This window comes from Phocoena phocoena, chromosome 19 (genome assembly GCF_963924675.1).
Source record: "Phocoena phocoena chromosome 19, mPhoPho1.1, whole genome shotgun sequence".
NCBI lineage: Eukaryota > Metazoa > Chordata > Mammalia > Artiodactyla > Phocoenidae > Phocoena > Phocoena phocoena.
In genome coordinates, this window is record NC_089237.1 from 11,896,544 (window position 1) to 11,924,298 (window position 27,755).

The 27,755-nt window shown below is 58.7% G+C and overlaps 3 protein-coding genes across 3 annotated transcripts; 2 read left to right on the forward strand and 1 right to left on the reverse strand.

Moving 5' to 3' along the window:
- Positions 1 to 4,896: 4,896 nt before the first annotated feature.
- ARL16 (ADP ribosylation factor like GTPase 16) lies at positions 4,897 to 6,971 on the reverse strand. Its single transcript, XM_065897936.1, has 5 exons — positions 6,894 to 6,971; positions 6,665 to 6,721; positions 5,911 to 6,024; positions 5,207 to 5,322; positions 4,897 to 5,068 (listed from the first exon to the last, which is right to left on the reverse strand). The coding sequence occupies exons 1-5, from the start codon at positions 6,969 to 6,971 to the stop codon at positions 4,897 to 4,899; spliced, it is 537 nt and encodes a 178-aa protein (XP_065754008.1).
- Positions 6,972 to 7,186: 215 nt separating this feature from the next.
- Positions 7,187 to 20,412, forward strand: HGS (hepatocyte growth factor-regulated tyrosine kinase substrate). The gene is made up of 22 exons (XM_065896794.1): positions 7,187 to 7,291; positions 8,778 to 8,862; positions 9,186 to 9,261; positions 9,634 to 9,726; positions 11,226 to 11,349; positions 12,462 to 12,514; positions 12,932 to 13,000; positions 13,675 to 13,799; positions 14,830 to 14,908; positions 14,975 to 15,073; positions 15,162 to 15,257; positions 15,889 to 15,927; positions 16,005 to 16,145; positions 16,246 to 16,305; positions 16,803 to 17,013; positions 17,350 to 17,522; positions 17,597 to 17,737; positions 17,820 to 17,997; positions 18,718 to 18,851; positions 18,937 to 19,056; positions 19,214 to 19,303; positions 19,720 to 20,412. The coding sequence occupies exons 1-22, from the start codon at positions 7,255 to 7,257 to the stop codon at positions 19,828 to 19,830; spliced, it is 2,334 nt and encodes a 777-aa protein (XP_065752866.1). The 5' UTR covers positions 7,187 to 7,254; the 3' UTR covers positions 19,831 to 20,412.
- A 1,659-nt stretch (positions 20,413 to 22,071) lies between these two features.
- On the forward strand, positions 22,072 to 25,613 carry MRPL12 (mitochondrial ribosomal protein L12). The gene is made up of 5 exons (XM_065896651.1): positions 22,072 to 22,190; positions 22,786 to 22,972; positions 23,146 to 23,229; positions 24,991 to 25,125; positions 25,223 to 25,613. Exons 1-5 carry the CDS (start codon positions 22,117 to 22,119, stop codon positions 25,337 to 25,339), a joined length of 597 nt encoding a protein of 198 aa, XP_065752723.1. The 5' UTR covers positions 22,072 to 22,116; the 3' UTR covers positions 25,340 to 25,613.
- The last annotated feature ends 2,142 nt before the right edge of the window (positions 25,614 to 27,755 follow it).

A 27,755-nucleotide genomic window follows, 5' to 3' on the forward strand; every position in this document is an offset into this window, starting at 1 on the left:
TGACATGAAGAGGCGCCAACCCTGGACTGTGCTTTGCTGCCCTGGTGGTAGATGCAAATGCTCAGAATACTATGAAAGAATCACAACGGAAGATACTGCTCCAGTTTGGACAGGAGACCATCACTTCTTCAGACCAAGGAACTCACTTTCATGTCCACCATGGGACAGACATTATTCTAGATGTTTCTGTGAAGGTGTTTTTTAGATGAGATTAACATTTACATCAGTAGACCTTATGAGTAGGGCAGATTACCCTCCATAATACAGGTGGGTGGGCTTCATCCAATCAGTTGAAGAGCTTAACAGAAAAGACTGACCTACCCCTCAACGCAAGAAGGAATCTGCCCTAGATGGCCTGGAAATATACCACCAACCCAGGTCACCAGCCTGCTGCTCATCCTGCAGATTTTGGACTTGCCAGGTTCCAAAATCACACGAGCTAGTTCCTTTTTAAAAATGTTTTCTTATTTTTAAAATTTTTTCAACTTATTTATTTTTGGTTACATTGGGTCTTCATTGCTGTGCGCGGCCCTTCTCTAGTTGCATCAAGCAGGGGCTACTCTTCATTGCAGTGCACGGGCTTCTCATTGTGGTGGCTTCTCTTGTTGCAGAGCATGGGCTCTAGAGAGTGTGGGCTTCAGTAGTTGTGGCTCACAGGCTCTAGAGCACAGACTCAGTAATTGTGGCACATGGGCTTAGTTGCTCTGCGGAATGTGGGATCTTCCTGGACCAGGGCTCGAATCTGTGTCCCCTGCATTGGAAGGCGGATTCCCAACCACTGCACCACCAGGGAAGTCCCGAGGTAGTTCCTTAAAATAAATTTCATTCTCTCTTTCTCCCTCTCTCTGTATTTATAGATACATATAGATGCTGTAGCACAGTCTCTACCCTGCAGCTGTACCATCCAAAATATTTACAGACTGGCCAAACTGCCCCAGTTAAGAACCACTGTGTATATAAATCTTTTCTGTTCCTTGCTGCTAGTTTGTGGTTTCCTTCGTATGTGTCCTTTACATTTCTTGACAGTTTACTCCTAAATATTAAGAAGCTATCACTTTGTCAATGAAATTCACAATTCATTAAATTATCTAATTTTACTGATTTATTTTTTTTGGCCATGCCACATGTCTTGTAGGATCTTAGTTTCCCGGACCAGGGACTGAACCTGGGCCCTGCAGTGAAAGCACAGAGTCCTAACCGCTGGACCGCCAGGAAATTCCCCTAATTTTACTGATATTTTAAAACTATTTTCTTTTACTCATTTTTAACAGGTGAGCAAGTGAATTATCTTAAACATATTGTTTTATACTTTATACAAAATACAAAACTTGCACGTGATAGAACTGGCGCTCCAGGCCTGCTCTGGGCCTGGGGCCAGCAGGAGGCGGTCTTTGCTTTGCTCCTGCCTGATACCTGGGGGACTCTTGCACCCCCGAAGCTCGTCTGGGAACACAGACACCAGGTGGCGGTATCAGCACTTTTTTTTTTTTCTTTGCGGTACACGGGCCTCTCACTATTGTGGCCTCTCCCGTTGCAGAGCACAGGCTCCGACGCGCAGGCTCAGCGGCCACGGCTCACGGGCCCAGCCACTCCGCGGCATGTGGGATCTTCCCGGACCGGGACACGAACCTGCATCCCCTGCATCAGCAGGCGGACTCTCAACCACTGCGCCACCAGGGAAGCCCTTTTTTTTTTTTCATCAGCACTTTTGAGACGTCAGTACTGAGTTCAGAGGGCCCTATGGCATCCACATGGAATTTGGGGGTCCACAGTGGGCTGTGCAGGTAAGTACCATGGCTGTTGCTTTCCCTCCCGCTGGATGGAGTACTTGCCCCAGCTTCGGGGTGTGTGTGTGTGGGGGAACAGAGCTCCTCCCTCTTAGGGCCACTTAGCTCCGCTGCTCCTTCTTTTAGATCCCGGCACTCACTAGGCCCAGACCAAGAACAGCAGAGGAGCCCAACAGCAGGGGCAGGTGTGTCCGCTCCACCAGACACACCAGTTTATAAGGTGCGCTAACAGGTGGCCTGCTGGTTTGCACATCAGGCTGTCATTCAGGGTGGCCTGTTCTGCATGTCAGCTTAGGAGCCATAGAGGAAGGCAGTCTCCTCCCCTAGTTGAAACACCCTTTTTTCTTGGTAATAAAACCCAGCAGATCTGAGCAGCACATTATTCCCAGGTGTCACTCACTCCATGGTTGGAGTCCATACTTGGAAACCCGGAGATGCAGGCTCAATGGCTTTTCCAAGTGCCAGTGGGCATTTCCATCACTGGATGGGGCCGTTCAGAACTGTCTCTCCTGAAATTTGTGGCCTTTGCTCGTAGCAGAGACCTGGAAATCCCAGGTCCGTCTCTCCCCCGATCTGTGCCTCTTCCTGAGCCGTTTTGTTTTTTTTCCTGCTCTCTGGCACAATCCCCAGCACCCTCAGTGGAGGACATGGAAGGTGGAATTTACGTGCCATTTCTGGCACATTAGCAGTTTGAAGCAAGGCCTGGTGGAAACTGAAGCCCTGGCTGACCTGGAGCTCTCTACCTGCAGCTGACCAGAGTGGGGGTGGGGGACAACCTGATGGAAACACTGAGCAGGGGCTTGTGGGGATTGGAAGGCACGGAAGGGGAGGAGAGGAGGCCCTGTGGGAGGCTTGGCAGAAGGAAAGGAGGGCTGGGGCTAGCCAGAGCATGGCCAAGTCCAGGAGCCACCAGGGCAGATGGCGAGGCCCCAGCAGCACCCAGGCCACGTCAGCAGCTCTGGGGCCGTCCAGCCACCATGCTGCCAAGCTCTGTAGGCAATTCTGAGAACGGGGACACTGAGGATGGATGGGCCCCTCTGATAGCCAACCTTGCGGGGTGGTGTTGGGGGGCCTAGCAGGACCCCAGCGTTCAAAAGCTCATCCTGTAACCTGGGCGAACGGGGAGTATGTGCAGGTGGCATGTTCTCCAGGGAGAGTGCCCAGCCCCTCACCAGATTCTCAGGTCCCAGACAACCTCTGCTCAGAACCTCGCTTCATCCCAGAAGGGAAAAGACAGGTTCCAGGTGGCCAGCACCCACTCCAGGGTCACAGTCACAGAGCAGTCCCCACTAGGGCTCCAAACCACCGCTGCACCCGTGTTCAGGTGTTATGGGCACCGCAGAGCACCGTTCCATGGCCTCAGACTGAGCTGTCCAGCCAGTCACCACCTCCCAAAACCGGCTGCTCTGTCCTGCAGGTCTTGGGAAAACTGTTTTCAGGGCTCTTCAGGATCACCTGCCCAGCTCCAGGATCTCTTCACAGAGGACATTTACTCCAACCGAGAGCCGCTTCTCAGAGCACCTAGGGAAACAGGAGCGGGTCGAGGACACAGGGCAATGGGAGCCCAGAACCCTCAGGCCAATCTCCTGGAGTACGGATGTAGCCCTGCCTGTCCCCTCTGGGCCTGGATGTCTGGCCCTGGGGTCAGAGTGGCCGAGGCAGGCTGGTGTGAACTGTTCCCGCCCTAGAGAGACCCAGGGGTGCTGGGGCCTTGGGTCCCCATGAGACCAATGGGGGCCATGCCAGCCTTCCAAAAGCCCTCGGAGGGCCTCAACAGTGCCACCTGTACCAGCCTCATTTGGAAAATGCTAAAATGCTTTGTTAAAACACACCTGCATCAAGCCAAAAGATGAACTAGGCATGTGACCCATGAATGGTTGACACTTCAAGGTCTGGCCATGCCCTCCTCAGTGCCCTGAGATTGGGGGACATCTGCCAGCCAGTCACTGTGGGTCCTGTGAAATCTCCACAGACCCACCATGGAGGGGGACCACTGGCACCTACGTGGTCTGCCTGAGAAGGTGGCACCGGCCCTGTACATCCAAGAGCCAATTGAGAACCTTCCCAGGGAGCGGCAGCACTGAACTGGGAGGCCTATCGCTTCAACAGGGAAAGGAAGACTTGACACTGCACTGCCCTGCAGGACATACAGAGCTTTCTCGGAGCGCCATTTAAAACCTCTGTAGAACAGAGCTCCCCTCACCCCCGCAGAGTGACCAACTGGAAACCGCGAGGAGGCTGAGGGCCTGGGCCGATGGCCCAATGAGCTAGACCACCAGCTGAGACAGAGGAAGCTGTTGTAGGAAACTCACAACCACACACAGAAGCAGAGGGTTTCTTACCAGACTGCAGTAGGTTTAATAGTGGCCCCAAAAGATACGTCCAAGTTGTAACCCCCGGAACATGCATAGGTGACCTTTGGAAGAAGGATCTTTGCACATGTAACTGTGGATCTTGAGATGAAATCACCTTGGATTTAGGGTGGGCCCTACATCCTCCTTATAAAAAGAGGAGAGAAGACCACATGAAGACAGAGGCAGAGATTCGAGTCCTGCGAACCACAAGCCAACGACACCAAGCGGCACGAGCAGCCACTGGAAGCAGGGAATGGATTCTCCCTCAGAGCCTCCACACTTCTGGCTTCCAGCACCGTGAACGTAAGTTTATGCTGCTGCAAGCCACCATTTGTGGCGATTTGTTACAGAAGCCCTAGGACACAAATGCACCAAGCAATAGGTGTTTTCCCACAAGCTTCCTTATACTGTCAAGGTATCAGAAACTCAACAGGTTGGAGCTTGTGTCAGAGTTGAGAGAGCAGCTCTCCTGGTGGGCAGGGGAACAAATCCCCTAGAACCATCCCAGGATGGTGTAGGACACAAGCCACCTGGAAGGCCTGTCCTCCTCTCCCAGCTCTGGAGCCAGAGGGCAGATGTCAGGAGTTCTATAACCTGGGTGCCTCAGTTTACCCATCATTGCAACTCAGCACAGAACCCCATCTTCTAGGGCTTATCCTGCCCTTATAAAAGCAGCAGATGGCCAGAGGCCAAGCAGTGCTTGCTTCTGCCTTCTTGCCACAGAGCGGGCCAGCCAACGCTTCTCGGCCCTGCAGTCAACCATTCATTCTGTGGGTGTCCTCGAGCCAGCGCAGCACTTCTGACAAGCCAGTGCCTTTCCGGGCACTGATTTCTACCGTGGTGATGTTCTGCTTGGCACAAGCAATGAGGTCCGGGAGCCTGATTAACGACTTTATCTCTTCTATGGTCATGTAACAGGGCAGGTCACTGGAGTGAAAGCAATACCTGTCAGACTGGGCTGCCATCGCTGCACCCCCTCCCTAACGAGCCACCCTCCTGGCTACACTCCACAGGAGCTCCGCCCTGGGGCACCCCCGCGTTTCCTCTCAGCTCACGGACACGTACATTTTATTGAAGAGAATCAGAACCGATGCTTCTGCAAGTTGTTCTGCCGAAAGGAGAGCCAGGAGCTGCACACAGGATGCAGAGAGCTGGGTAGGGTTAGAGGTGTCCACCATGAACTGGAAAGAAGTAAATGAAAATTAGGATCCCCCTGCAATGGAACACCATCCCTGCCACACCTCCTCTCCTCGCATCACGGGCCTGGCTCAGAAAGAGCAAGAAAGGCTTCCAGAAAGGGAGGAGCAGAGGGGAGCGAGCTGTGCAAGAAGGACCGGTGTTATTTATTTGTTTCCACCTACACGGAAGTCTCTACTTGTGTGGCCATTACTTTTCCAAGGAAGGGTCCTAGAATTTGGGGCACAGGCCTTGCCAGGATGGGACAAACCAGGGGATATAGAATTCAAACATAAAATGTAAAAACACACCCAGGGCAATAAGGCAATGAGTGGATGGCACAGTTACCTGCAGAAAAGGAACACTGCCCTCAGCAAGCCTTCTGTGAGTTCTCACATTAGCCTGGGCTCAGGAGCCCTAGGGATCAGGCTGGGGTCCCAGAAGGAAGCAACTCTAGTCTGGACCCTGTTTCCCTGACTCGCACAGTTGCCCAGGAAACCAAACTCTATCCCACACAAAGTGAAACTGGGGACTAGACAACGCTAGAATAGGGACATACTTCCCCAAAGGAAGTTCAAAAGACTACGACCTACCAGGAGAGAATGACAGTTTCCATAGTAACTGGACCAGATGGGGCCCATGCACCCCCCCAGCTCCCGGATGGTGATCCTTCTCTGAGCCACGATGTCCGTTAGGTTGGTACCCACCTGTGGAAAAAACCAGGATGCACAGAGACCACCACAAGCGCTTTCCCACACGGAACTTCTGGATAGCAACGTGCCCAGCTCTTTACACTGCAACCTAACCCCCAGCATAGGTCTTCTCAAGTGTTTAGGCCCTAAGGCGGAACCCGTAAGGGAGGAGGCCTGAAGATGCTCCCAGGTGTCCAGAACCCTCAAGGCTGGCTGTGGCCAGGGCACCAACGCCCACCAGCGGGATTCGCCCTGTGCGGCGAGCAGCAAATGCAGTCTGACCAGGAGTGAGGGGCGGGGGGCTCCGGATGCCCTGGGACTCTGTCCGGGCGGAGCCAGGCTCCCCGCGGCGACACCACGTCAAGTCTGTACTGAACACACTGACCCGCCAGACCCCAGCTTCCATTTAAAGGAACCCAGGGACTTCCCTGGGGGCACAGTGGTGAAGACTCTGGGCTCCCAATGCAGGAGGCCTGGGTTCGATCCCTGGTCAGGGAACTAGATCCCACATGCATGCCGCAACTAAGGAGCCCGCCTGCCACAAGCAAATAAATAAATAATACAAAAAAAAAAAAAAAAAAAAAGGAACCCAAATTGCTCTTCTAACCGCAAGGGAACCCACTTCTCCTAAACCTGCAAGAGGCCGGACGCCTACCGTGGGCCGCGTGGGGGGAAGATCGCCCAGGTCGCCCTTCCCATCCCGGGAGCTCAGCTGTGCGAGGTAGTCAAGGTCTCCGAGCAGGCCGAGGAGGGAGCGCTGGCCGGACCCCGCCCCGGGCGCCCCGCCCCCCGCCCGGGCGCCCCCTACCCCGCTCGCCACCAGCGCCCCCCAAACCCCCAAGCCCCGGACCCAGACCTGCACCCCAGGCCCCATCCCCCCCCACCCGGCGCGGAAGGATAGTCTGCAAGCGTTTCACCAACAGTGTCTTCCCCACACCCGTGGCCCCGAGCAGAAGACACATCCCGCTCCCTGCTCCACTCTACATCCGTGGCTCGGCGTCCCGGCGACGCCAGGCCTCGCCCCCGGGCTGCTCATTGGTTCCCAGAGCTTACCGTCTCAGTGGGCGCGGTCCAATCTGCGCCCAGCCTCTGGGGCGAACGGAAAGGCCCGCCTTCCCGCGGCTCGCGAGCAGGCCAGCGACGTGCGCGTGCGCGCACCCGAGGCGGCAGACGGAAGCGGAAGTCGGGGGCGCGCCGGCTCTCAGCGGGGAGAGCTACGGCGTCAGGTCGGGTTCCTGGGTCGCCATGGGGCGCGGCAGCGGCACCTTCGAGCGTCTCCTAGGTAACGCGGCCCCCGCCCCCGGAGCGAAAGCCCCTGGGCCCCAGCGCTCCGGGGCGACCGCCGCGCCACCCGGGCCCTGGGCGGGCGCGCAGGCGATGCAGGGCCGGCGGTCCGGGGCGCGGCCCCGGCGCCGGCCGAGTAAATGAGGGTCCGCGTAGGAGACGGGCCAGGAGCCTTGGGGAAACGACCACCAGCGTCTGGCCGAACAGGCCTCACGTCCTGAGTCACGCAAACGGGTGACTCAGTGAAATAGTAAAATCTCAGTAGACTCTCCCTACCAAAACCTAGGTTGCATGGGATTTGGGAGTTCTGACCCATACATGGGCCCCAGAGGGTGGAGCCAGCAATGTCCTCTGTAGGTCCTGCCAAGTTCTTTGGAGCGCTGCTTCCCCAGGGACCCAGACCTGCGCCCAGTGTCCCCACTGGGCTCCCGGAAGCGCCCAGGGCTAGGAAGGCGTTTCCTCTGTTTTCTGGGGTGGATAGCTGATCCTTCTGAGCCTCCTGGAGGTCACAGATTTTAGGAAGGAAAATCGATTTTTATGGGCGAGCCCCCACCACTCCATGAAACCGTGTGTGCTCTGTGTTTGGGATCGGTGCTCTGGGTACTGGAATGGTCAGCCCGAGCCTGCCCTCCTTGTTCCTTGAATATGGTTTCAGAGGGACCTCAGATGAGCCGCCTTTCTTGCTCATTGAACATACAGGCCCCGAGGAGCTCAGCTTATGAGGTTGTTCAGGCTTTCAGTGGTTAGTCCAGAAGTTACTCCCAGATCCATGTTGACCATTTGTACAACTCCAGGGAAGATGGTACTGGCTGGGCTGGAGAGCAGCCCCTGAGCAGCACATCTGTCTGTCTGAGGCCACAGCGACATAGACTAGAGGTGGTAGTTGGAGAATCCTTGGCGGGTCGATCCTGTCTGCGCCCCACAAAACACTTGAAACAGAGCACTGGGGTCTCTGCTGCATGCCTCTCCAGCCATGCCTCAGCTGAGAGCTAATCAAATAGGTTAAGCTTCTGAAAAACCAGGGACTCTGAGGGATGAGGCAGCAGAGTTCTCTTTGTTGAGAAACAGCTGAGCATAGTGTTGAATTCTGGCTTTGCCCCAGCAAGCTGTGTGAATTCAGGCGGTGACCTCACCTCTCTGTTTCAGTTTCTCTGTCTTCGGAGAAGGTGGAAATATCACCTAACTCTTAAGGTTGTGTGAGAATTGAGTGAGTTCATGTAAAATGTTTGGAACAGCACTTGGCATGTAAAAAGCTCACAACAGCGTTTTCCATTGTTATTTTCCAAGCTGTTTGTCTGTCTTTCAGGAAGGACAGTGCTTTCATGGTTATTGTCAGGTGTCAGGAGCATTTTCAGTAGTTTTGTGTTTGGTCCAATGTCTAAAATGGGAAGGGGGCAGTCCCTCCTGCCTGTTGCTGAGCTGGGGGGCCACCTGGGGAATCACAGAGCAGGATGAGCCCCTGTAATGGTGAGTTTCTGTCTTAGACAAAGCGACCAGCCAACTTCTTCTGGAGACCGACTGGGAGTCCATCCTCCAGATCTGTGACCTGATCCGCCAGGGGGACACGCAGTAAGTGCTCCCTCAAAAGCAATGGGGTGGCCACCCCGTGGACTAGGGTTGCTTGGTGTCTGCTCATCTTCCAAGATCCTGCCCGGATGGAAGCGAACCACGTTAGGCCCTGGTGGAGGACTGTGTGGTCTGTGTGCTGGGGTTTTTGAGATCTTGGGACGATTAAAGGACTTTCTCTGTACAGCTTGGGAGGGCACAGTTACCTGGACATTTGCCTGGGAGGTGTCTCAGGGACCAGATGGTGGGTGGGCTTTTCTCAGTCTTAGAGGCTGTTTTCTTTCTCTTTTTCTCTTTCTGCTTTTATCAATGCCTTTTTCTGTCAGAGCAAAATATGCAGTGAGCTCCATCAAGAAGAAAGTCAATGACAAGAATCCCCACGTGGCCTTGTATGCCCTAGAGGTAATCAGACCCTGTACTCCAGGTGGCACTGGTGGGGATAGCAGGGATGGGCGCACCGCCAGAAGTGGAGGCACTGGGGCCGTGGGGCAGGGCTGGGAGCAATGCCTCAGCTATTCCACCTTAGGCTGACACGTGTGGGCCCTGAGGTTGACTCCAGTGTCTGTCCCTGGTGATAAAACACAGAGTTAGAAGAAGCAGGTGTACCCCTGGCTGCTTCCTGCTTCAGAGGCTGTAACGCGGGCTTTCTTGTCCAGCTGGGTGGCCTGAGGGCCCTGTTGAGGCCCGCCTTCTTGTGGGGAGGTGGGCCCGTCCAGGACGGGGAGTTCCTGCCCTGACCAGAGACTTAAGTCTACCCCACCTTGGGGCCTGCAGGTCATGGAGTCCGTGGTGAAGAACTGTGGCCAGACGGTTCATGATGAGGTGGCAAACAAGCAGACCATGGAGGAGCTGAAGGAGCTGCTGAAGGTGGGCACTCTGTGGGGAGCAGGGAAGCCCAGACTGGGGTGCACCACCACACGGGCTTCTTGGGGCTTTGCTGGTGGGAACAGTGCCAGGTGCTGGAGGGCTGGAAGGTGAGTGTTCGTGGTCCCTGCCTGGTGAGGTCAGGCCTTCCCAGAAGTCAGCGGGGCTGCATCTGGGGGTGTGGAGGAGACCCCACTCCTCCTGCAAAGTTGGGAAGGCTTCCTGGGGGGCAGGAGCTGAGTCTTGAAGGGCAGGGGATGCTCACTGAGCAGTGGAGAAGGTGGGGAGGGAGCTGTGTGCCATGGGCAGAGGTTGTTAAGTGGAGGCCTGGGGTCCCCAAAGGCTTGGGTAGAATTCTGAGCAGGGAGGCGCATGAGTGCTTGTGGAGGGAGAGTTGGGGAACAGCAACAGCAGAGCAGGGACGCCAGGGCAGTGGGTTTTACGCGCCCCCCACCCCCCCGTGGGTGAGGGGCATCCCATGGAGCTGAGGGTGCGGGTGCCCTGGGTGGCAACCAGGGAGTGAAGCCCCAGCACCAACTCCGCTGCCACTGTGGCCTGGGCCCTTTGGGCGCCTGTGGGCCTCACAGCCAGGAGCCCGTCTGGGGCTGAGCTGACGGCGGGGCTTCTCCAAAGCCCTGACTGGTGACTTGGCCAGCCCCTGCTCTGGCCTGGGTGACAGCAGAGGAGTTAGAACCCGCCCTCCTTGTCCTGGCATGATCGTGTCCTGTTCACACTGTACATGGTCTGAGTCCTCACGGGCAGGGCTACCTGGAAAGGGGTCCACTGACTGGACCCCGATTACAGGGAAGAGTGGGAACCCTGGCACGTGAGCTGTGCTTGGTGTCTTGAAGCAGCTTTCTTGACCCACCATCCTGAGCATAGTGTGTGGATAGGATCCTGAGAGAGCTCTAGAAATGTGATTGTCTGTGCTTTAGCTTGGTGGTGCTGGTGGCTCTGTATGTGGGGAACTTTCTGGAGCCACTCCCCCGCCTGCCTGCGCTGCCTATGACTGGAGGGAGGGGGCCAGCCGACCGTGCGTCTGCTTCCTCAGCCCAGGCCTGATTGGCTCTGCCTGTCAGAGGCTGGCCTTAGCTGGCAACAGAGTGGGTTATAGGCTGAGGAGCTCGCTAGGCGGTCAGTGTCCTGTAGGGCACGGTGATGGGGTGGGGAGAGACAGGTAGTTATGGGGCAGTAGGGGTTTGAGAGCCTCCACCTGAGGGATGCGCAGCTTCACCTAGGCAGTTAAAGATAAGTCCAGGTCCTGAGTGGGCAGACAGGTGCAATGGATTTGTCCTTGGGGACAGGGCTTCCTAAAGTAGGCCTGGGTCTGGGGAGTGGGTCACTACATGGCCCTGGTGCCCCACTTGGGGGACCCGCCCCACCTCTGCCAGCCCCAGTTGCTCGGAGTGTTGGGGTCTTGCCAGCTGCTTTTTCGTGCTGAGATGTCTCTTTGGCACCTGCCTCTCCCAAGGTTCTTATCTTCTTTCCTCTCTTCTCCACAGAGGCAGGTGGAAGTAAACGTCCGAAACAAGATCCTGTACCTGATTCAGGCCTGGGCACATGCATTCCGGAACGAGCCCAAATACAAGGTCGTTCAGGACACGTATCAGATCATGAAGGTGGAAGGTGAGTCAGGGTAGTGGGGAGCAGCACGGTCCAGCGTCAGGCCTGGGACATGCCACCAGGAGTTGAGGGGCTGCCCTGCACAAGGCGGGTCCAAGGGTGGCTGTGCCCGCCCCGTGCGCAGTGGGGGTAGCACTGTGCTCTGGGCACAGCGGAAACTCCTAGAGAGTTGTAAGTGGGGGTGTGGCAGCTGAGGTGTGCTTCTTAAGGCCCACTGTGTGTTCCTCCTGGCTGTTGCGGTGCCAGCAGAGAGGTGGTGGGCTTTGGCAAGGAGGGTGGTGGATTCAGGCCTTGTTTGGAGGATTTGCTGGTGCTCTTGCCAGGCATGGAATGAGAGGGCTGGGCTGGGGCCTCTCCCACCTGTGCTGCGGCGGGGGAGGGCAGGTCCTCTGGCCCTGAAGATGAGGCATGGAGTGGGAGCAGGGGCAGCGCCTGCTGGCCGCGGGGTAGGCAGGACCGTGCAGACAGTGTGTGATGAGGTCGGTGAGCTGGCCTCAAGCTCCCAATCCTTGGACCTTATACACGAGAGAGAATGCGCAAAGCTTTACTTGGGGGGAATTCCCTGCCGATTCAGTGGTTAAGATTCCAGGCTTTCACTGCTGGGGGCCTGGGTGGACCCCTGGTTGGGGAACTAAGATCCCCATAAGCCACACAGCATGGCCAAAAACAAAAACAAAGCTTTTATGGGATTCCCAAGGGGTCCATGTCTCAAAAAACAGCTTAGGAACTCCAACTTTTAAGAGCTCTGGGAATCATGCTTGGCTGGGGTGCGGGACCAGGAGCCAGATGGACTGGGGAATGTCTATGAGGCCTTGATGAGGTGGGAGCAATGCCTGGCTCTGTGTGTGGTCCCCAGGACAGAGCGGCCTGTGGGGAGCCAGCCCAGCTCGGGGGCGGGCCGGCTGAGCTGTGCCCCAAGGCGCCCTTGCCCAGTGTGGGGTCACCGTGCCTGCTGCCCCGGGGCTCTGGGCCTCTTCTGTCTGTTCGGGGAGGCAGATGCCAAGAGCTAGGATGCAGCTCTGGAGGCGTCAGGGCAGATGGGTTCGGGCAGGTGAGGCTATGGGCCTCGCCCACTAGGGCAGCACTTGGCAGTAACAGCGGCCTCCTTTCTCCAGGACACGTCTTCCCAGAGTTCAAGGAGAGCGATGCCATGTTTGCGGCGGAGAGAGTGAGTTCACTGGGTGCTGGAGGTCTAGGAGTTAGGCTGCTTTGAGAAGGCAGAAGGGAAGCCCTGGGATCTGGGCTTATTGGCAGCAGGTGAGCTGCTGATCTGTCTCAAAAACGAGAAAGCTTGACTTTTTTCAGTAGAATATGCAGCTGTGTCTGCAGGTTGAGACAGGAACCCAGTTCAAGGTGCCTTAGGGCTGTGGTTCCCACAGCCGTGAAGACAAATACTTATATGTCCCCAAAGCTGTGGGAAGTCTTGCTGTAAGGTCTTTAGAAAGAAAGGAAGACTGTTTTGGAGGGGGATCCTTCCTCGAGTCATGTCTGCAGTGAGTTGGCTCTAGTCCCTTGCACACACCTGTGGGAAGCGGGGATCGGCAGGGAGGGCGGGACTATGTGACCCGACTCTGCCTGTCCCCAGGCCCCCGACTGGGTGGATGCTGAGGAGTGCCACCGGTGCCGGGTGCAGTTCGGGGTCATGACCCGCAAGGTGAGTGCACCCGCCTTGGGGAGGGACCTGGCTCCACGCCTGGCCGGGGCAGAACCCAGGCCACCTGCTGTCATCACAAGGCCACCGCACCCACGCATGGGCCTTTCTGTCTTGGCTGGGACGTGGCAGTGTAGGGAGTGTGGTCACCTAGGGTTGGTGTCTGATGGTCAGTGCTGTCAGGTGAAGTTCGGGCAAGGCTGCACCCCTCTGGGAACGGGAGAATACCCCACGCCCGGGGCTGGGGGTTTGGGTCTGCGTTGCCTCGGCCAATAGCCTCTTGGCCAAGTCTGCTCAGCTGACTTGGCCTGTGCAGCTTGGACCCTCCCTCTTCCCACCAAAGCCCAGGCTGGCCGTGGCAAAGGCTGGGGCCTGGGGCATCTGAGCAGACTCACCCGACTCACCGTCCAGCAAAACTCGTTTATCGGGACAACTCATGCATGTTTTTTGTGAATTTTTCTTCGTAATTTGACATCTTTTCCTCAAAGTGGAGGCTACAGTTGAGAGCTTGCAAGTGCACCCTGTTCCCCCAGGGCCTTTGTGGCCTCCTGGGCTTGCCTTCTGCCCACCCTGGCCTAGGAGACCCGGTCTGGCGCGTCCTGCAGTGGGCGGTGCTGGGCGGGGGGTGGGCGTGAAGGGTGGCCAGCCAGGCTGCCCTGACCTGTCCCGTGTCGCAGCACCACTGCCGGGCATGCGGCCAGATCTTCTGCGGCAAATGCTCCTCCAAGTATTCCACCATCCCCAAGTTTGGCATCGAGAAGGAGGTGCGTGTGTGCGAGCCCTGCTACGAGCAGCTCAACAAGTAAGTCCCCTTGGACACTGAGCGGAGCCAGCTTCTACCTTGGTAATCGGGGGCGGGCGGAGCAGCAGACTTGGACAGAGCCAGGCAGGGCCCCCGGCTCTGAGACCTGCTAGCTAATTGCTCAGGTTTCTTTTTGTAACGTCTTAGTTTGGGAGTGACACTTAGAGAAGAGATGCAGGAACAGTCTGGAGACCACACACACACCCTGCCCCTCCCACAGCCTGGGTCCCTCGGCCCCATTGACTCCATCACACCAGCCCTCCCTGCATCTGCCTGCATGTCCAGACACATACACGTTGTGTCCTGAACCAGTTGAGAGTGAGCTGCAGGCACCCTGTCCTCCTCGCCTCGACCTCCTACGTGCGCTTCCCTGGAGGAACTTTCCCCATGTGACTGCTGCCGGCTGTCGAGTTGGGGCATTTAGCATCAGTGTGGTTCTGACACCTACTCCCCAGTCCCTGTCCAGGGTTCCCGTGTCCCAGTAACATCCTGCGGCGGTTTTGTCCTGTCAGGACCCAGCCACCACATCAGCTTCCTAACCCAGCATGTTTTATCTGCTTCATTTTTTGTGACGAGGACGTCGCTGAGGGGCCTAGGCTGTTGTGGCATATCTCTAGGTTTGGGTCCAAGGTTTCCTCGTGGTTAGAGACAGGTTCCGTGCGGCTGGCCTGGGAGCCTGTGCTGTCCATCTGTCCCAGAATCAGTGACGGAATCTGATTCCTTGGTGAAGTGGTCTCTGCAGGCTGTTCCACCGGGACGTCCTTTTCTGTGGAAAGCCGGAGCCAGGCGGGTGTTTGAGCCCCATTTGCAGGAGGGGGAGCTGTAGCTTAGGCCAGTGACTTACCCAGGGCTCCACAGCCCAGAGGTGGCAGCTGGTTTGAGGGTCCAGCTTTTCTCTGGAATGTGGTCTGTGGAACCCCCGTCTTCCTTCTGTGGGGACGTCGGAGGGAAGCCCCAGGCTGTGTCCTGAGAACTTGTGGGGGGCCAGGGGTACAGTGCCCGATGACGTATAGCGTCCTGTCTCCTCCAGGAAAGCGGAGGGAAAGGCTGCCTCGACGACGGAGCTGCCCCCGGAGTACCTGACCAGCCCCCTGTCACAGCAGTCCCAGGTACTGCCCGGGCCTGCGGGGGCGCCTCAGCCCTGGGCCCGGCTCACCCTGCCCTGCCATCCTCAGCTGCCCCCCAAGAGGGATGAGACGGCCCTGCAAGAGGAAGAGGAGCTGCAGCTGGCCCTGGCCCTGTCGCAGTCCGAGGCCGAGGAGAAGGAGAGGATGGTGAGCCGGGGGTGGCCTCGCTGAGTCTGGGGGTGCCAGGGGAGTCCGGGGGCACCCTCACAACACCCTTCTCCTGGTTCTCCTGCAGAGACAGAAGTCGGCCTATGCCGCGTACCCCAAGGCGGAGCCCACACCTGTGGCCTCGTCAGCCCCTCCTGCCAGCAGCCTGTACTCTTCGCCCGTGGTGAGCCCGCCCTCCGGCTCAGCCCCACTGGCTTGGACCCCCTTCCCATGGTGGGGTGGGGAGGCGGGGGGGTGGTGCCCCAACCTGGAGGCACGTGTCTCATGGGCAGGGGCAGGGTGCGGCCTGGCGCCCACGGGTCTCAGCTCCCTGGTCGGAACCCCTGTGGGATAGAGGGCACTGTAAAGGCTGGCGGTCTCACTGTCGAGACCCTGGTCTCTTCCACAACCCCAAGAGCAGGAGGAGGTGAGAACCCCTGGGGTCAAAGGTGCTTTGCGTTTTCTGGCCTTCAGTGGGGCCGTCACAGGTCTGCTTTTTGGGGGTGGACCCAGCCTCTCTTTGGCCTCAGTTCTCTTTGTAAAAAGGGGGTGGGTGGCAGGTGGGAGAAAAGGTTTAGAAAGTCACTTGCAAACTCTTCAGGGCTCTGTGGGTGGGGCTGGGAGCAGCCCTGCCACCTGCCTACCTGTACCTGTGGTTCGTGGGAGGGCTGGTGGGGCACCACACTGTGCCCTGTCTACGGTTTTGGAGCCTCTAGGGTCCACCGTCATGGCTGCGTCATCCAGGCCTCCTGAGCGATGGCCAGGGTTGCTGCTGCTCCGGCCTATGACGCCTCACACCCCCCACATCTCCCCAGAACTCGTCGGCGCCTCTGGCTGAAGACATCGATCCCGAGGTGAGGACACCCTGTGTGTGGCGCTTTCCCCTTGCTGCCTCCTGGCCCTTGGGAGTGACCCCCTCTTGCCTGTGCAGCTCGCCCGGTACCTCAACCGGAACTACTGGGAGAAGAAGCAGGAGGAGGCCCGGAAGAGCCCCACACCATCTGCACCGGTGCCTCTGACAGAGCCCGCCGCCCAGCCCGGGGAGGCACACACAGTCCCTGCCAGTGTGGAGGTAAGGGGGCTGCTCTCACGCTCCTGGCCATGGTCCCTTGGGAGGGGGCTGCCAGGACAGGCCAGGGGCGGAGTCCCAGTCACTCTCTGGTGTCTTCCAGACTTCCCTCCCGGAGACAGATCCTCAGCCTGTAAATCCGGCCGGAGGCCCCTTTAGTGAGGTAAGCAGTGGCTCCCTCCTCAGGCTGGGGGCATACTTGGCCTCCCGGAGCGCAGTGTGCTAGGCCCTGCCCAGGCATCTGTCAGGAGGGCCGAGCTGTGCCCGCAGTGACCTCCTGGAGGCAGGCCATTGCAGCTCATGGCTCTCCGTTGAACCTCGCTGGGCTGGCTGTGGGCCAGAACTCGGCTACTCGCAGCCTACCCTGAATGGATTGGAATATTCTGGGGCTCTGCACTTTGGTGCCCAGGGGAATTAGAGGCTAGAGCCAGGACAGCCTTGTCTCGGCCACACTGCGCCTCTGGGCAAAACCCAAGCCTCCCTGGGCCTTAGTTTCCTCACGTGTGAACCGGGTGCTGAGGGTGCCCCTTGCAGACCCACCGGGAGGACCAAGTCAGATGTGCAGCAGGTTCGGACCTCAGCGGCCAGATGGTGGGTCCCTGCCCCTGCTCGTGGACCTGGGGGCGAAGGCACTCAGCCAGACCCCCTGTGCCCCGGCAGCAATACCAGAATGGGGAGTCGGAGGAGAGCCACGCACAGTTCCTGAAAGCCCTGCAGAATGCCGTCACCACCTTTGTCAACCGCATGAAGAGCAACCACGTGCGGGGCCGCAGCATCACCAACGACTCAGCCGTGCTGTCCCTTTTCCAGTCCATCAACGGCATGCACCCCCAGCTGCTCGAGCTGCTCAACCAGCTGGATGAGCGTAGGCGTAGGTGCCGCACACACCCTCCCGGGCGTCCCTCCGGGGCCACGGGGCCTCCCGTCAGGGGCCAGCCACATCCCCTCGGGGCAGTGGGTGCCCTCCGCCAGGCGTCATCAGGCCTGGGGTCGTATGGGCAGGGCTGCCCTGAGGGACCTTGGATTCTACAAGAGATAGTCCCAGTGGCAGGAAACGTCCCATTGAGCGCCGGACAGTCAGCTGGAGGAAGTGTGTGCGTGCGTGCGTGCCCACCCACCCTGGAGCCCTTATGCCAGCTGTGCCCTGTTGACAAGTGCTCAGCTGGGGAGCCATTGCCAAGGCCCACACTCTGCCCTCTCCCCACAGTGTACTACGAGGGGCTGCAGGACAAGCTGGCGCAGATCCGTGACGCCCGGGGGGCACTCAGTGCCCTGCGGGAGGAGCACCGGGAGAAGCTGCGCCGCGCAGCCGAGGAGGCCGAGCGCCAGCGCCAGATCCAGCTGGCCCAGAAGCTGGAGATCATGCGGCAGAAGAAGCAGGTGCGGCAGCGGCGGCCCAGCCCTGGGGGTGTGGGGGGCAAAGCCAGCACTGACGGCTGCCTCATGGCCCACAGGAGTACCTGGAGGTGCAGCGGCAGCTGGCCATCCAGCGCCTGCAGGAGCAGGAGAAGGAGCGGCAGATGCGCCTGGAGCAGCAGAAGCAGACCATCCAGATGCGGGCCCAGATGCCAGCCTTCTCCCTGCCCTATGCCCAGGCATGTGCCTGCCACACGTCCCACTCCCTCCAGGCACCCTGGTGACTGAGAACTGCCCTGAAAGCCGTCTCTCTATCCCCAGCTCCAGGCCATGCCTGCAGCGGGGGGCGTGCTGTACCAGCCCTCTGGCCCAGCAAGCTTTGCGGGGACCTTCAGCCCGGCGGGCTCAGTGGAGGGCTCTCCCATGCACACCATGTACATGAGCCAGCCGGCCCCAGCCACCAGCGGCCCCTACCCCAGCATGCCTGGGGCCGCAGCAGGTAACGGGGGTGGGGGGTGGGGGGCGGACTGGCGGAGGGCCAACAGCCCAGATGAGCCCCGGACCACTATCCCTTTCTTCTTTTATTATTTCAGTGTGATTTCAGAGTTACAAAACAGTTGGCAGAATGGTACAAAGAATTTTTCAGATTCCCAGACATTTCCTTGTCAGCACTTGCCCTCTCCACACACACTTTTTCTTCGGACCCGATTTAGGGTGCACGGCAGGCGTGACGCCCTTCACTCCTAGAGGCCTCGGTGCATTTGCTAAACCAGGATGCTCCCCACGGCCTGGGTACAGATGCCGGAACAAGGGCTCTGAGGCCGTGTTGTGACTGTGTCCATAGCCGGCTCAGCTCCCACACAGTCCCAGTACCCCGTTTGTGCCAACAGGAAACCTGTCACGTGTTTAGCTGTCCTGCTTCTCTCACCTCCTTTGATCGACAATGTTCCTTGGTCTGCCCTGGCATTCTGTGACACTGACTTCCCAAAGAGCACTGGCCCGTCGTCTTGCAGACAACCCCTGTTTGGGTGTCACTGGTCTTCGGAGAGTGTGACGTTCTGGGGGTCCTTTGCTATCTTTGTTGATTTCACTTACTTTCGTTTTGTGAGAATGTGAAACACAAACTTGGTTCCAAAAGTCATAAAGAGAAGCAAAAGTCAGAAGAGGGCTCCCGCCGTCCTCCCCACTTTGGGGTGGTGAGCTCTTTCTTTTCCTCCAGATCCCAGCATGGTGAGCGCTTACATGTACCCAGCAGGGGCCGCTGGCACGCAGGCAGCCCCTCAGGGCCCCGCCGGGCCCACCACCAGCCCAGCCTACTCATCCTACCAGCCCACTCCCACGCAGGGCTATCAGGTAGGTGGGAAGGCCGCCCCCTCCGCCACAAGGCCAGTGGGGCAACTGGGCTCAGCCTTCTTCCATTGCCTCCTCCCCTCCACAGAACGTGGCTTCCCAGGCCCCGCAGAGCCTCCCGGCCATCTCCCAGCCTCCGCAGTCCAGCACCATGGGCTACATGGGGAGCCAGTCAGTGTCCATGGGCTACCAGCCTTACGGCATGCAGGTGAGAGGTTGTGGGGGCATCGGATGGGGGCAGTGCTGGGCAGGCTCCACTCTCTGCTCACTGCCCTACGTCCCCTCCACTGCTTTCTCCTTGCTGGTTGGCGTTTATCTGGTTACAGAGCTCCTTTCTCAGTGTGGGGTTGTTTTATCCTCCACAGAATCTCATGCCCACCCTCCCCGGCCAAGACACACCTCTGCCGCCCCCGCAGCAGCCCTACATCTCGGGGCAGCAGCCCGTGTACCCGCAGGTGAGCCTCTCCTGGGGCCAACACCATGGGTCATGACAGGGGACAGGTTTTGCTCTGGGCCCCCCTCAGCAGCGGGGCTGCCCTGGGAAGTGCAGCCAGTGTGGGGCAGGATGGCTGCTCTGCGGGCAGGACCAGGACAGACACTTAGCAACACCTACAGGTGCCAAAGCACGCATTTACTAAAAGCCCAAGGTCACGTCATCTCCGGTCCACAGACATGAATCGGGAACACCTGGGGTCTGGGCTCTGCTGGGGACAGGAAGAGCGCAGGGAGTCGGGAGGGTGGGCTCGAGGGGCCTGAGTACCAGGGCAAGACTGGGATGTGGCGTGTTCTGGAGAGGAGCCGGTATAGGGTGGGGTGGCTGGGGCCTGGAGAGGGAGGACAGACCGATGGGCCATGTGTCCCCCCCCCACAGATGGCGCCCTCTAGCGGCCCTCCCCAGCAGCAGCCCGCAGTGGCCCAGCAGCCACCGCCACAGGGGCCGCCGCCACAGGGCAGCGAAGCCCAGCTCATCTCCTTTGACTGACCCCAGCTGGGAGCTCCCCATCCAGAGTAACACTACGGTTCTCCAAAACCACCGCCTCCGTCTCTAACTAGCGTCGTCCTTCTGCCTCACTCTCTCCCCTCTGCGTGTAGTGTCCCTGCTCTGCACGGGCAGGGTGGCCCTTCACCCTGGCCCTTTTCCGTCTTTGTCCTCACCTGCTGGCTTCTCGTCCCCCCAGGCCCCATCCTTGTCCCTGTCTTCTTGAGTTGGTGTCTGGCTCCTCTCCCCAGGGCTGGGCCTCGGCGGGGAGGGTGGAAAGGAAGGACTTTCTCTGAGAGGAAGCCCCCAGCCCAGCACGTCGGGTCCCTAGAGGGCCAGGTGGAGTGGGGTCTCTGCTCCACACAGCTCATGCCCTCCCGTTCCCACCCAGGACACCTTAGGGCCTGTGGCCTGTGACTAGTGTGAGTGCTCCCCAGAGTCCTCCCCTGCAGGCTGTCAGCAGGGGTGCTCTGGTCCTCACAGGAAGGATGGGGCCTGTCTCCAGCTTCTCTGCTTCTGAGCCGTCATCTCATCCAGTGCCCTGAGTAGACAGAATGGAACAGTGATAATAAAATGTCTTTCAACAAGTATTTGGGTGTCTGCAGAGAAGGTGCTGAGCAGCTGGTCCAGCTGTGGACAGGGGTGTATAAGGTGCCTCCCCACAGGCCAGCTGCCCCTCGCCCCAGGCCCAGCTCCACAGGAGTCTCAACTGGTAGACGCTGCTCTGCCTTGAGATCTGCTGTTTTCCTCCCTGAGACTGAGCACTAGGAGCTGTCCTCTCTCCACCCAGCCCTGTGCTGCCCTGACTCCCGTCTGAGTCTGGGATGCCAGTTGAGAGTCGTAGCCTAGAAGAAAACATTTAAGACAACGCAGACTCACAGCCTCTCGCATTCAGGATTCAGAACATTTCACAGACTTTGGACAAACCTCTTGGGTGACCCCCATTTTAGCTTGTCTGCGAAGGAATGGACTAGTTTAATAGGCACAGAGCTCGGGTCAAAGGAATGGCCAGAATCACAGAGGTGCTGGGCTGAGAGCAGCCCTGTCTCCTCGCTCTGATCTAAAGTCAGGGCTGTTCTGCCTGGGCTCTTAGGAAATCATCTGTGGCGACAGCAGCGAGGGGGAATGCTCTCTGTTGCATCTAAAGAGGAACGGCCCCAGGACCTGAAGGGCTGGGGATACCCCATGTGCCAGATGTTTAGGAGCTGGACTAAGGCAGGGGTGCAGAGGCTTCTGGCAGGTGGTGACAGAGCCCAGGCTTACAAATGCTCTTCTCCCAGGACCGCGTCTGACCCCTTCCGGGCTCAATCACAACCCTTAGCAGACACTGTAAGCCGAGTCCCGAGCTCCCTGCGGGTCTGGTCCAGGCGGAGGGCGGCGGCCTGGCTTCCAGGGTGGCCAGGACGGAAGGACAAAACGTGCGCCCGTGCTGGCCGGAAAGGCAGCCGTTTAGGTACAGGAGGAAACCGAGGAGAAGGCGGCCCAGAGGGCAGGGGCGCTCCTGCCGCCAGGTGACCACAGGCCACGGACGGCCGGACCACCGGGGCGAAGCTACCCAGGAAGGGAACTGGGGACCCTCGAGCCCGCCCTGCGGTAGCGCAAACTTCACGAGCCTGGGCTCGGATGCAGGCATCACTGCGCCGTCCAACAGGGCCAGGTCCCGGCCGGTCGTCCCTAGTGGGATTGCCCGGGGGTCCAGTCCGCCTCCCCGACTCGGACGGAACCCACGCCGTGGCTCAGCCTTCTCTGGGCTTCATTCGCCCCACGGGGCGGAGAGCCCGGGCCAGCCGCTGTCCGGCCGCCGCCAAAGAGTGGTCTGCGCCTGTCCCGTCCATCGTCTTCGGGGTAATCTGGGAGCGAGAGGAGGCAAGTCGAGGTGAGAGCGCCCTCCTCCAGCTCGTTTGCTCGGCGGCCCTGGCGGCTAGAGCGTCCTCCCTAGCTCCTATACCCGATGGCCCTGGCGGCTAGAGCGTCCTCCCCCTGCTCCTATGCCCGATGGCCCGGGCGGCTAGAGCGTCATCCCCCAGGTCCTAAGCCCAATGGCCCGGGCGGCTAGAGCGGACTCCCCAGCCCCTATGTTCGGCAGTCCTGGCGGCTAGAGCGTCCACACCCCCCCACACCCAGCTCGCATGCTCGGCGGTCCTGGCGGCTAGAGCGCCCTCCCCACAGCGTATGCTCGACGGTCTTGGCGGCTAGAGCGTCCTCCCCCAGCGCGTATGCTCGGCGGTCCGGGCAGCTAGAGCGTCCCTCCTACTGGGAGCCGCGTGTGACCTTCTCGCTTGCGGAGCGATGCTGCCGGCGGCCGCAAGCCTCCTATGGGGGCCGTGTCTTAGGCTTCGAGCCGCCGCCCTCCGCCTCGCCAGGTACCGCAGGCCGCCGAGGGCCGGGCAGCCGGGCACTGAGGGTGCAGGTCGGGGCGGCGTCCGCGGGCGGGGGGCCACCCCGGACTCGGTGGGTCCCTACGGGGGTGGTGGGCGCGGGGCCCCCTCCTGACAGTCCCCTAACCGCGGGGGCCGCCGATAGTTCCGGCGTGGCCCAGGATGACCTTGGACCGGTCCCTGATTATTTCCGAGCTTCAGTTTCCCCGGCATCACAGTGACATGGTAGGACTTCCATGAGTGGATCTGGCGTTCTGCCGCCAGGGGCCCTAGGTTCTGAAAGGCTTTGTGCCGCAAAATGCATTCAAGTAATTGCCTTACTTTCGTGGGTTGGTATAGTTCATCCAAGCCGGAAACAGCGTCGTGGGTAGCGTGTCTGCATTACAGTTACGTGGGTTTCTAAGGCCCTTTGAAGAACATAAAGTAGCTGGGAAATCCCTTTGTTATCCACGTGGACCCTGGAGTCTGAGAACCTGAGTCAGGACCAAGGAGCTAGATCTTCTGAGCTCATGGCACCTACCTGCCTGGTCCGTGTCACCTGCTTGTGCCAGGCTGATGACTCTGTTTGAATGGGGGTTAGGCAACAGGTACCTCGTGTCTGCTCCGTGCGCCTGATGAGATGCAGCAGCCATCGAGGGGGGGAGGCCCTTGCTGGTGCCCCCCTGGATAACACCCCCAAGGAGTACCCCCCCAAGATCCAGCAGCTGGTCCAGGACATTGCCAGCCTCACGCTGCTGGAGATCTCAGACCTCAACGAGCTCCTGAAGGTATCATGGCCTAGGCCGGGTAGGGAGGTCTGGGGCCCTTTCCTGGGGTATTTGGGAATTTGGTAAATTGTCCAAAGTGTGCTCCATGAATGCAAGGACCTTGCCAGGCATGTCCCTGAGCGTGTCTTGGTGTGATGGCCAGCTCCTGAAACTACCTTTCTCTGTTCCTGCAGAAAACGTTGAAGATCCAGGATGTGGGGTTCATGCCGATGGGTGGCGTGGTGCCTGGTGCTGCCCCTGCCGCAGCAGCCCCCGAGGTGAGATCAGGCTGGGGTCCCGTGCACAAAGAGGTGTTTCTCTGGTGTCCAGCTGCCGTCTTGCCTCACCTCACGTAGCCAGGTTTCTCTCTTCGTCCCTCATCTGGCTTCTGCATCAACCAAACACACCCTGCGAGTCTGCGTGCGCTTTCTGACTGTGGGTGCCCCTGCAGCCTCCCTGGGACCTCCTCCCTGCCAAGGATGTGCAGGTCCCTGCCCATATGAAGACCATGTTCCTAGTAAAAGGGGAACAGCCAAAGGAGAGAAAACGAGAAAAAAAGAAATTTTATCAAACAGAACGGGGAAAAGAAAAAGGAAGAAACTTAAGAAACGGGGAGGGTTACAGTTTCAAGGAAGGCTGCAATGAGGAGGTGACTCTGGGGGAAAACTTGAGGAGTTGAGGATGACAGCGAGGCAGAGGGATGGCAGGCACGTGGGCCATAGAGCATGTCGGTCTGGAGCAGAGAGTGGGGGAGGTGAGGGGCAGCCCCATCCTCTGGATGGCTGGGGCAAGTTTGGGTCTCTTTGTGGAAACCAGAAGACTTGAGTCCACAAACTAATTTGGGGTATGGTTTGGTTTGGGTTTTTTGTAATTTTTGTTACAAGTCTCGAACTTGTAACAAAAGGAGGAATGATAATACAATTACCCATATATCCATTTCCCAGCCTCAATAATCGTAAAGGTTTTGCCATATTTGCTTCTCCCATCTCTTGAAGATTGAGGCAGATTTCAGATCTGTTTTGCCTCGTGTGCTGCAGCATCCATTCTGCCCAGCATCCTTGCTGTGAGCCTTTTTGTACAACAAGTACAATTAGCAGGGTTTTCTATCCCAGCCCTTTCAAGTTTTGCTAATAGTTCCAGACTTTCTTTAAAACAGTCGTTTTACTCAAATCCAAACAAGGCCTGTGTGTTGCATTTGGTTGTTGGGTTTCTCAAGCCTCTTAAATCTGGGTCGCTGCCCTCAACCCCGTCCCCCCAGCCATCATCTACTAAGGAAACCAGGTCAGGGGTCCTGTGGAGTGTCCCACGTCCCAGATGTGTCTGATGGTTCCACCAGCGTCATCCACTTCTCCCCGCACTGTGAACTGGAAGGTGGCTTTACAGTCTGAACATTTGGGGCAAGGAGAGAGAGAATTACTGTGTAACTTGTCTAAACTGGAGCACTTTTAAGAATAAAGGGGTGCTGTTAATAATTAGGCAGCAGACCCAAACCAGGACTGCCCCAGGCTGTTGGGTCATGTGGTCCTTGCTCTAGGGGCGCTGCAGTCTTCACTCGTGACAGTAGGAGCTCTGTCACGCCCGGTCGTCCCATCGTTGGTCACTTGGTGGAGCTGAAGCTGACTGTATATTTGTCATCAGTATGTAACCTTGGGCTTGGCTGACCACTGCACCAGCACTGCTTTTCTGTAGCATTATTTTATGTGCAGAGCACTTTTGGTGTCGCTCTTCCTTGTCTCGTAAGTTACAATTTTTAAAGGACAAGGAAACTAGAGTGCTGGGTGGTGGGGACAGAAGGCAGTTTTCGAGCAGCCTCTGGAGAGATGGAGCGGAGTGGGTGAGGGAGGAAGAGCACCCAGTTGGGCAGCCTGGGTCTACCTGGCCTGCTGTGGCCTCCCACTGGGATCGTAGGCTTTGCTGGGCAGCCGGCCTGGGCCTTGCCTTTGGGGTTACAGGACATGGTGGCCCAGGAGTGAATCTGCTTGCTTCACCCCATCCTTTCTCATCTCGCCACCCACTTCCTCCCTCCCTCCCTCCCCCAGGCAGCAGAAGAAGACATCCCCAAACCAAAAGAACAGACGCATTTCACCGTCCGCCTGACAGAGGCAAAACCTGTGGACAAGGTGAAGCTGATCAAGGAAATCAAGAACTTCGTCCAGGGCATCAACCTCGTCCAGGTGAGGCTCCGTGTACCGCACAGCCCTCTCCCACCGTCACTGACAGCTCTCAGGCCTGCCCAGGCCCAGGCCAGGTTCTGACTTTGCTCTCTGGCAGGCAAAGAAGCTGGTGGAATCCCTGCCTCAGGAAATCAAAGCCAATGTGGCCAAGGCCGAGGCCGAGAAGATCAAGGCGGCCCTAGAGGCGGTGGGCGGCACCGTGGTTCTGGAGTAGCCGCCCAGAGGACTGTGGACAGGGGTCCCGGGCCCCGAGGGGGGCTCTACCTGCTCCTCGCGAAGCACCCAGGCTCAGCGGACAGAGTGGCCTCGGAGCAGAACTGGGCACCCGCACTACATGGCCAACTCCGTTCTGGGACAGATGTGGATGGACCTGCTGAGATGGAGAGGGAGGGGCAGCCACTGCCCGTTCAGCCCCAGGGAGGACTCTAGAAACTACCAAGAGTGTACATGCCCCGCTGTGGCTGCTGGGAAAAATGCATTGTCCAGGCCCTGTGTGTGGAGTTGTTTGTCAGGTGGGCACTATATGCGGGGGGCTGTCCTCTGAGATCCCACTGCAGACGGCAGCCCAGAGGCAGCACAGAGGGCTCTGGGCACTGCCTGTCCTGCTTGCAGGGGCAGCAGCTGCTGCGTGGCTGGTACCAGATCTTCACCTGGGAGCTGGTGTGGGGCGCCTGTGGAACTCCTTGCCCTTAAACTTTGGCGGTCTTCAATAGCACATGCAACCCCTGGCCTGAGCAGGTGGGAGTGAGGTGTGTACCGTAAGTGGGCACAGCAGCCCTGTGAGAGGCTGCCCAGCAGGCAGGAGGATGTGTTTTGCAACCTGCAGCAGTTGGGGGTGTCAGCTGCTCCCTTAGAGGGGGCTCAGGGAGCTGTGTCATGGAGCCAGGGGCGAGGTGAGAGAGGTGGCCTGGTGCCAGAGTGGTGTTTACAGATGGCAGTGGCCGCCCGAGCTTGCAGGCCCTGCCTAGTGCCCTCCTGCTCCAAGGACCCTTGTCTTCCATCTCTTGGGGAAGCTCCATCTCAGCAGGGCCCAGGAGGGGGCGGTAGATTCCTTCCTCATTGGCCCATGGCAGGAGGCCCCTGGGGCTTTGGGCAGAGCTGGAGGGCAGGTGGCTGCAGGACATTTTGAGTGTCCGCTCTGGGAAGGCACATAGTTCTTGTGACCCATGGGGGCCCACCCCTTCTGGCCTGGGTCTCCAGGTCCCACCTGGAGCCCCCTCCCTTGGCTCTGAGGGACCAGAAGGGGACACTAGGTCTGGGAATGCCACCCTCTGGGTGGGACGGCTCAGGACAGGCCCAGGAGCTGCCAGGCCCCCAGGTGGGTGTGCCCAGCGTCCCCCACGCCACCTAGGTGTCCTCCCTGAGGACGTGCCCCCGGCTGGCCTTCATTGTAGGAAGAGTCCAAGGACAGGGTAGGCAGCCCCCTGACCAGAGAGCCCCACTGGCCAAGCCTGTGGCCCATGAGGTTACTGATTCGCCAGCAGCAGATCTCTGGGTGTGCCTTTTCTTAGCAGAGGGGACTGTTGGCCACCTGGGGCTGGGTGTGGCCTGCTGATCCTGCTGCCTTTTCCTAGGGGCAGGGAGTGGTTCCAGGCTCAGGGACACCCCCCAGCCCAGGCATTCGTGGTCACGGGGCCTCCCCCACCCCCGCCAGTGACCTGGAAAGGCTGCTTGTGCTCTGAGCTCCTCCATCTTTCCAGGGCAGCTGGTGTGACGACTGGGGCTCCCCTCACCCCACCCCACAAGGATGGGGCCCTCTGTTCCATGCTGCGGGTGACTGCACCTCTGGGACCATCAGGCCCGACTCCTCCCGCCTTGTGTACAACACATGGGATGCTGCCATGGTGCTCCCACCTGACCTTGAAGTCCTACCTGAAGGCTCTGTGAAGATCCCGGGCCTTGCCTTCCCAGGCAGCTCCCTGGCCCAGGCCTCCTGTTGGGGGTCCTGGCCCCTCCACCTCCCCCGATCTGCTCCAGCCTGTAGGTGGCCCTAAAGTGTCTCAGACCTGGAAATGGGTGGAGTGTGCCACTGGGGATCGCCCTGGGTCCCTGGAGCCCACTTGGCCCTTAGGCTTGGCGTTAGGAGGTGGGTCTGCTGGGCATCCTGAGTTGCCCTGCTGAAACCCATGCAAGACCTTACAAGATTCCATCGGAGCCTGGTAGGATTTGGCCTTCGTCCAGGCTCATGAAATGGTCACAGAGGACGCAGCAGTGGGAGATCCAGAGCTGACTCACGTGCTTCTCACCCCCACAGACACCCCCACCCCCCTCCCCGCCAATTCCAGGGACCCTGGCGTCTGCCAGGCTACCCACATGGCTCCATCCTCCCTGCCCAGGCACCAAAAGGAAATGTGTAAATGCCGCAGCACAGACACCAGATCCCAAAGAGGCCTGGCCTGGCAGCCCTGTCCTTAAGCCCTTGCCTGACCTCCCCATCACTCTCTCAGACTTCTGCACAAGTCTTTAGGATCCATTTGAGAATCTGGGATCCTTTTGAGTTCCGTGACCTATAGTTTGCACAATCCACCTTTTTCTTGAAAGGGTGCTCCAGTCTTGGGGCACTTCCCATTTTCCAGGATTCCTCCCACATTTCCAACTGCCCTTTCAGCAAAGTACTACCCCTTGCCCCA